Genomic DNA, 9,112 nt, shown 5'->3' with positions numbered 1-9,112 from the left:
ATTGCCAACATTTATTTTTAATTAGCCTTGAAATGTTGGTTGTGCTGTGTCAAATGCAGATGATTGAAACTGAGGGAACTGTCCAAGAAAAAAAGACCTTTGTGAAAGTCTATTTTAGAACTGCTGCTTCTGGATGAATCAGTAGCTTCAAAAACTACAACCTTCATGCTTATGGCAGGACTAAAACTCACAGCTCTCAGAATATGAAACTTCATATAGGAAAAATTTTTAAGTCTTCCCTATTTTCCTCTTTCACAGAAGGAATCACACACATATACAGAATATTCCCTTCCCCAAATGGAAATGTTTCCCTAAAAATTATACAATATCCTCTTTAGAAAATGCAAGTTTGGGCAACTATTCCAGAAGTATCTTATCTAAAGGTTGTTCCCAGCCATGAGTCCTCAGTTTACATTCTTTTGGAAGCTTACTTAATTTTCCTTGCCTCAATTTATTTAAACCAACACTATTCCCAGTATACTGTGATACTGTTTCCCAACCAAGAATTTAAAAATAAGCCTCAATAAAAGAATCAGGCTTTTCTCCTTTGGAAAACTTTTCTTAGAGCTGCCTTCATGGCTTGATTTCTCAGGCTGTAGATCACTGGGTTGAGCATTGGGGGCACAACTGTGTACATGATAGTGAGCAAAATGTCCAGTGCACTGGGAGAGTCAGAAGGGGGCCTGAGATACTCAAAGGATCCAGTTGAAATGAATAAAATCACAACAGCAAGGTGGGGAAGGCAAGTGGAAAAAGCCTTAGCTCTGCCCTCAGCAGATGGCATCCGCAACACAGTGGAGAATATCTTTGTGTAGGACAGTCCGATAAAAATAATGCAAATAAATGCCATTAGAGACAAGAAGGCACTGATCCCAAGCTCACTGATATACTCATTAGAACAAGAGAGTTTAAGGAGCTGGGGGATGTCACAGAAGTACTGGTGAATCTGTGAGCCACAGAAGTGAATAGAGAAAGTGGCTGCTGTTTGCATGGCTCCAGAAATGAGCCCACTGATCCAGACACCAAGGACTCCGTGGACACATTTGCTGACATCCATGATCATTTCATAGTGCAGTGGAAAGCAGATGGCCACATAACGATCATACGACATCAAGGTGAGCATAGATACCTCAGCAGAAGCACAGAGGGTGAAAGCAAAGCACTGCACTATGCATTCCCCGAAGGAAATGTAGCCACTGTGCATGAAAGAGTTGCAAACAAACCTTGGCACCGTCAGGGAAATGTAGCACAGATCCAGGAAGGAGAGATGTTTCAGGAAGAAATACATAGGTGAATAGAGACTACTGTCCGTGGAAGTTGCAGTGATAATGAAGATGTTGCCAGTTAATGCCACCAGGTATAAGACTAAGAACAGAGAAGCAAGTATGATTTTCTGTTCAGGCTTGACAGAAAATCCCATCAGAAGAAACCCACTCAGGGTGAAATTAGCCATAGTCCTTCTTAATTTCCCAGTGATGGTAGCTGCAAGAGAAGAGGAGTCACTGAAACAAATTTTGGCAAAAAGCCATTTTAAGAAATCATGACTATCGCAAACATCAAATAGTTATGCATACCATGATCACATCAAACATTTTTTAAATATTTCTATTGAGTTGTGGAAACATGGGTAAACAAGATCGTAAATTTTAGCATTTTCCATTTCAATCAAATGAATGCATACAATAAAATTAAAAATCTTACAAGTTTATAGTTTGAATGGAACTATGCTACATTCAATTTTGACATATATTAAAATTTTACAGTGCATACATTAATACTTGTAAATGTTTCATTGCTACCAATTCTATTCATGAATCATGCCATTTCCTCCACAATCAAATTATAATTATAATTTAATAATATTACTTTATATGTGATGGAAAATTCTGTGTGCTTTTCTTCAATGTGTTTTCCACTAAATGAAAATTTAAAACACAACATTTGTAGCAAGTACGCAATAACTGTATGTATAAATAGCCATTACTATTAACACAAAAAATCATGAAGATTCATCTCAGAACTGTTAACTTTCCAAAGGCAATGGAAATGAACAGAGCCTTTTCCAGTGTCTTTAATGAGAAAATAATATAACCAATATACACATGGAAAAATCATTTAATCCTTAATTAAATGAAATGTTGAATAGCTATGAATTATATTTTGTGTAGCCAACACATTAGTTAAGATAGAGAAGTCAAGTGCTCAGTACTACTAATTATGCAGAGAGACATCTACTGGGCCCACACATCTGAAATATGTAACCACACCCTAAAATCATATACAGTGTTGTAAACCAATGTTATGTCAATAAAATTAATACGAATAAAAATATTGAGTATAATGTTATTACATATAAAGAGAGGGAAATCTTAAAACATACAAAGAGTGTGCTCAAATTTGTGCATTCTTTTTTTTTTTTTTAAGATGTATTTATTTATTCATACAGAACTGGGGTACAGGCCAGAGATGGGGAAGGTGAGAGGATTCACCAGAGGCAGAGAGGGGAGCAGAACAGGCAGATCGAGGAAGTACACTGCTGAGAGGAGTAGTGGGCCGGTCAGGAGAGGTCTGCCGCACTATGTGGATCTCCTCCAGGGCAGGCGGGGATTGAACTCATGCTGAAGTGGCTTTAGCTTCTTAGTGCTGTGGTTTAACCCGCTGCGCCACCAGGGAGGGTCTAAATTTGTGCATTCTTTACGGAAAAAAGCAAAATACTTTTTTAAAGATTTATTTATTGAGCATACAGGACTGGGGCACAAGTCAGGGACACAGGGCAGTGAGGATTCACCAGAGACAGAGCAGGAGGGGGAGCAGAGGAGGAGGACTGACGAAGTCCACTGCTGAGGGGAGCAGCGGGCTGGTCAGGAGAGGTCTGCCACGCCCTGTGGTCACCTCCGGGGCTGGGATCGAACTCGCACTGAAGCGGCTGCAGCCAACTTACAGTGCTGTGTCCTAATCCGTTGCACCACTAGGGAGGGCTCAAGCAAATTATTTTGCAAATACTTCGAAACAGTCAGTATGTTAAATCACAGGTCTATAATTATAAGACAGCATAAGTAGTCATCTGAATAATTAGTATTTGCCACTATGCACATTTAAAAAATAATGCCACAAGGCCCTCCCTGGTGGCGCAGCGGGTTAAAGCACAGCACTGAGAATCTAAAGCCGCTTCCGCATGAGTTCGATTCCCGCCTGCCCCGGAGGTGACCACAGGGCGCAGCAGACCTGTCCTGACCCGCCCGCTGCTCCCCTCACCAGTGTGCTTCGTCGATCTGCCTGTTTTGCTCCCCACTCTGTCTCTGGTGAAGCCTCTCACCCTCCGCATCTCTGGCCTGTACCCCAGTTCTGAATGCACAAATAAATAAATAAATAAATAAATCTTTAACAAAAAATAATGATGATGCCACAGCTTAGTGAAATAAGCCAGAAAGAAAAAGAAAGTAAAAAAAGAACATCAGCTAACAATTATAAACCAGAGACATTCTACAGTGGCGGAGAAGGGAACAGGATCAAAACTGGGGCGGGAAAAGCACATGGACTATGGTGATGGCACATGGGGAAGTGGTGGTGGGAAGCCCACAGGGACTACAACTGAGATGAAAAAATGTACAAAACGAGGAATAATGTAAAAATTGCATTTATAAAATTTAAAAAGTAAAATAAAATAAATAAAGCCAAAGCACAGAATATAGATACATCCTAAAAATAATATAGCTGCATAATTATTTTCAAAATTATCCACATTAATAAATAAATAAATATTATTTTTAAATAAATCTGATCGCTATTTGGATGTTATAAAAGATATGTTATATGTATTTTATGCTCTGAAGGTATGTAAATACACAAAGGCAATAAGCAGAGAATAAAGAGTAAAGCAAATAACAGGTAACAGCACTATTTCTGAATGGCGAGAAAAGCTTGTATTGATTACTGATTTATAGATTGGTTGACTTGATTAGTCATTCGAGACACATAGGAAAGAGGCCCTCTTTTTAGTTTTTCAGTATAAAAATCCACGAATGTTCCTGTTATAATTTTCTTTAAAATTGGGGTCAAGGATGCTTCTAGCTTCTGTAGTTACTATGAAATTTCATTGCAAAATTAAGTTTGAGACTGATAGAAAAAACTGGAGCTTATGAAGGAGTCCTTTACACACATCAAGTGAAATATTTAAATATTGGTTCAAAATTATTGTGTTGGTGGTTGAGCAAGCATGTTTATGTGTTTATTCATCATAATATTAAAATACTGTTAAACCAAATATTGTTATATTTAAATAATATTGAAGAAAGACTGTGGAGATGTTACCCGACAATTCTAGGGATATAATGACACCTTTCCTCATCCAGGTATCATCTCTTGCAACTGAAACTTGCCAGCTGAGGTTTCTGGAGCCTACAAGAAATTCTACTTCTATGTGTTGGGAGAAGGTTGCTATTTTTCTTTGATGAATCCAATAAAAATTTTATGTTCCACACACATGAAAATATTACTTGACTTATCCAGGAGTATTTTGTTTGGTCTTGCCATTACTTTAAATCTACTACTGTTTGTCAATATTAGAATGGCCATATAGCACAATTAAATGCAATTGTTATTTCCATCGTGAAAATTTTAGTTTTTTTTGTCTCTTTACAACTATAGAATTATTTTTAACATTGCATATACACAAATATATATCTATGTACAATGTATATGTTAATGCTATTTTCTTTGTGCTTGTGGTGTATAAAAAGGACTTTGTCACATGAAGGGCTAGATAGAAAAAGAGAGTGAGAATCTCTGTTTACATTTGTCCATTTTTGTTTCTTTTTACTTTATTATATTTGTTTTTTTTTTTTTCATTTTATGTGGTGGAGAGGAGAACAGGATCAAAACCGGGATAGGTAAACTCATGGGACTAGACTATGGCGATGGCACACGGGTGAAGTGGTGGTGGGAAGTCCACGGGGATTACAACCGAGATGAAAAATGTACAAAATGAAGAATGATGTAAAAAATAAATAAACATATTAAACATATACATATAAATTCTAAAAAAAACTGAAAAGAGAGAGAGAAGTTAGTATACTATTACCATAACTGTCTTTGATGCCAAATGAAGATTTAGGAAATATAAAGAGATTTCAGGCTCCTTTTCTGGTTTTTAGGTATTACTTAAAGGATAATTTGTTGTTGTTTTTTGAGCTATGACTTTAAGTAACAGCATAAAGGTTGCCTCTTTCCTTTTTAGTGAAATTTACAATTTTACATCACCTGTTTTCTATTTCCTTCTCTCCAGGTTATCTTGTCCTATATCAAAGGGAACCTTCAAAATTTGATACAGGGACCCCTGGTGGTGCAGGGGTTAAAGATAGCGCGATCCAGCTATCACCAGCCACTGGCGCATGAGTCCGACTCCCACCAGCCAGGGAGCTGACCCACATGGTGCAGCATAACTCTTTTGTCTCACCGGCTGCTCCCCTCAGCAGTGTACTTCATCGATCTGCCTGTTCTGCTCCTCACTCTGTCTCTGGTGAATCCGCTCACACCCCACCCACCTCTGGCCTGTACCCCAGTACTTGTATGCATAAATAAACAATTTGTTTAAATCAGTGCATCTATCACAGTTTTTGATGAATTTGGATGTTTTCAAATATTAATATTTACTTTTAAAATGTATTTATTTATGCATACAGAATTAGGGTACAGGGCAGAGGTACAGGGGTGGTGTGAGGATTCACCAGAGACAGAGTGGGGAGCAGAAGAGGCAGATTGGTGAAATACATCGCTGAGGGGAGCAGGAGGTGGACCAAGAGAAATCTGCCGCGCCATGCAGGTCATCCCCTGGCAGAAGATACATGATATGTATCAGTTACTTGACTTGTCTTTGTTTCTGTATTTCTAAAAATTTGGCCATTAACATGTCTATTCCATAATTTTCCTTTATTTTTCTCTACTACAACTTTGCCCTGAAAATTCAGAAATAAGGAGGCTGAATGACTGGCTTTAATAAAAAGCACAGTCTCTATTACGTTTTGCTCAGTCTTTATCTTGGTTTTTTTAGAAACTTACTTTGTGAAGATGGGATATGTTATTATTTTGATCTCATTAAAATAGTTCAACTATTCTTAATCGATGTTCTATCATATTTGAATGATTTACCTGTGATCTCTGATGTGGAAAGCACCTTGACTATTATAAAAGTGATAAAAACATAGGGTGATATAAACCTGTGATATAATGAATGATATAAAGACAGGGAGTATCAGTGTCTTCCTGTCCCACATTCACACTGAATTACTTCTCACTGAGACAGTGAGAAGTTATTTAAAGAAAGGCATTGCTAAGGAGGTGGGAACTACACTTTCCAAAATGTTTCTTTTTTTATATTTTTGTTATATTTTGATTTTTTTACATCAGTCTTCATTTTGTGAATTTTGCATCTCAGTTGTATTCCTAACTAGCTTCCCACCACCAATTCACCCTTGTGCCATCATCACAGTCCAGTGTACTTTTCAATGCTCTCTCCCAGACTCCCAATTTCTATTTATATAAACACAGCTTAAGCAAAGCATTAAATATTTAACAAGTTAAATAGCAGTGGCTGCAGGTGCCCACTCAAAACCAGTAATGTACAGATGTTTCACTATCCTTTGCAACCCATATTTTTAGAACCTAAGAACACTCACCAGAGCATATTCAAGAACTTCGTCCCTCAACAGAAAGAGAACTTGTTGGTATGAGCAGCTGACACATTGCTTAAAGTCCTCACACCTCTGAATTCATTCACATTCAGAAAACTCTGAATGGGGAAGAAAAAATAAGTCCATTTAAACCCTTCTTTTGCCACTGGAGGTTAGACTATGAAATCTCTTTGCACAAGCAGTGTGTCTTGTGGGTAACTGGTGTTCTCAGTAAATATCCTGGGACCAAAACTCGCAATTACATTTTTTTGTTAGGTTGATTTAATGATTACTCAGTTACCTATAATTTCAACTTATTACAAAAAAATGTATTCAAAGTGGATTGAAAACTTGAATGTTAGATCTGAATCCTTAAAACATGGACAAAAAGCATATACCATAAACTCTCAGATCGTACCTTAATGATACATATTTAAACCATACAATACATGAAGAAAGAAGAGACAATAAGTTTACTGAGAACAGCCTCCTAGATGACTCTGAGTATTGAACTCCAATATCAAGAGAAACAAAATAAAAAATAAACAAATGAAACTGCATCAAACTAAAGAGCTTCTGCACAGTGAAAGAAAACAGCATTAAAAGAAACAGTCAACCTGAATGGGAGAGGGCATTTGCAAACTCCATATTGTATAAGAAATTAAGAAATTAATATCCAAAAAATACAATCAACCCAATATTAAAAAAAAACTCATTAAAAATTGCCAGAAGACCTACATAAGTTCTCCATAGAATACATAGCCAACAGTCTCATGAAAAGATATTGAACACTCCCATTGTAGAGTCTGCACATAACAACCACCACGAAATATTTTCTCACACTTGTGAGAATGGCTATTATCCAAAAGTCAAGAAACAAAAGGTGCTGGAGAAGAGGTGGAGACAAGGAAGTCCTCATACACTGGTAGATTGATTCAACTAAAATAGAAAAAAAAAGATGCAGGTTCTCAAAAAATTTGAAAACATTTACTAGATGATCCAATATTCAACACTTGGCTTTCACTATAAGAATATGAAATCACTGATATCACAAGATATTTGTACCACTATGTTCACAACTTAAGAGTCAGAAACAATGTTTAAGTTTCTACCACTGAGTGATAACTAAAGAAGATGTAACTATATACACAATAGAGTATTACTCAGCCATTAAAAAGGGAAGCCTTTTCATCTGTCTTTGTTATTTTGTAGCTTCAATAGGGTATTATACTTGTGAATTCCTGTTATACATATTGACCAATTTTTTATTTGTTTCTTATATCAGAAGAATTTTATCTTTATTAATTTGAGGACAATGTTTTATTTCCCCCATACTTTGTCTACTTCCCCTGCCTTCAAAGCATGGCAAAATACACCAGGTAGGTACTTAGGGAAATTTTAATATGTCAGTATCAGACTTTAACCTTATGTCATTTATGACTCAGTCTACCATGATGTTTCAGCAGTTTGTCTCATGTTCTTATCTGGTAAATTATCACGTTTATGAGAAAATCAATCTTTTACTTCATTATTCTGTCTTTCCTTGTTTTGCATGCTGATTAATTCATCCATTATTTTAAAATTATGATCATACACATCATACCCATATAAGTACGTTTTACCTCACTTTCGTATAACTCTATTCTTTTGGTATTATATAATGCCTTTAATAATACTTCTACTTCTTTGAGTTATTTTAACATTTAGAAACATATTTCTGAGGCACTCAGAGATTTTGTGCTATTTAAACATACCACCCATGTAAGTGGCAATTAATCTATTGCTTCTTATGAAGGAAAAATGATTTAATTAGATTTTTGCAAGGACCTCATTTTATTGCTCATCAAAGCCTTTGAGTTTCCTAGAGCCTGAGTGGAGATCTGCAAGGCTGGTGGGTACTGGGAGTGAGGGGGCTCTCATCAATTCATAGATGTCATGAGATATCCCAGTGCCAGTGTAACTCAATAAGAAATAGAAAAGAACTTCATACTTACTGTTTTCCATCATCCATAAAGAACTGATCAGTGAAGAAATTGTCAGATGATAAAATTTATGGAAATTTCCCTTTTTCAAACCTGGCTTTGTGGAGGGAAATTTTAGTCTATTGTGTTTGCAGGAGTAATGTCTATAAAGTATCTTTGGAACTATTCCTATTGTCAGGCAGCACGTGTTTGATGACATTTCCATAAGAGCACCTTACTTATTCTAAGTTCTCTCTGTAGCTTTATATGCTCAGTTGACTGTTATATTTGCTTAACCAAAAGCTAACAATGGTTCAAATGAAAGGTCACAAGGCTAGAGTTCAGATGTACCTAGTTTGTTATGAAAAAAGAATTGTCAGGAAAAATGCTCTGTGCAAAGTCATTTTAGAAAGGCTGTTTCTGGGAAAATTAATGAATTCAAAGAGTGACAGACTTCAAGGTTAATATCACATCTAAAATTAC

General features: G+C 36.4%; 1 protein-coding gene across 1 annotated transcript; it reads right to left on the bottom strand.

Annotated features, from left to right (window-relative positions):
- Nucleotides 1-532: 532 nt before the first annotated feature.
- On the bottom strand, nt 533-1,453 carry LOC101627450 (olfactory receptor 14J1-like). The gene has a single exon (XM_004695696.1). It carries the CDS (start codon nt 1,451-1,453, stop codon nt 533-535), a length of 921 nt encoding a protein of 306 aa, XP_004695753.1.
- Between the last annotated feature and the right edge of the window lie 7,659 nt (nt 1,454-9,112).

Source organism: Condylura cristata, unplaced genomic scaffold, assembly GCF_000260355.1.
Source record: "Condylura cristata isolate star-nosed mole 26May11 unplaced genomic scaffold, ConCri1.0 scaffold00098, whole genome shotgun sequence".
Lineage (NCBI taxonomy): Eukaryota > Metazoa > Chordata > Mammalia > Eulipotyphla > Talpidae > Condylura > Condylura cristata.
The sequence above is the reverse complement of the archived record's forward strand: the minus strand, read 5'-3'. Positions and strand labels throughout refer to the sequence as shown.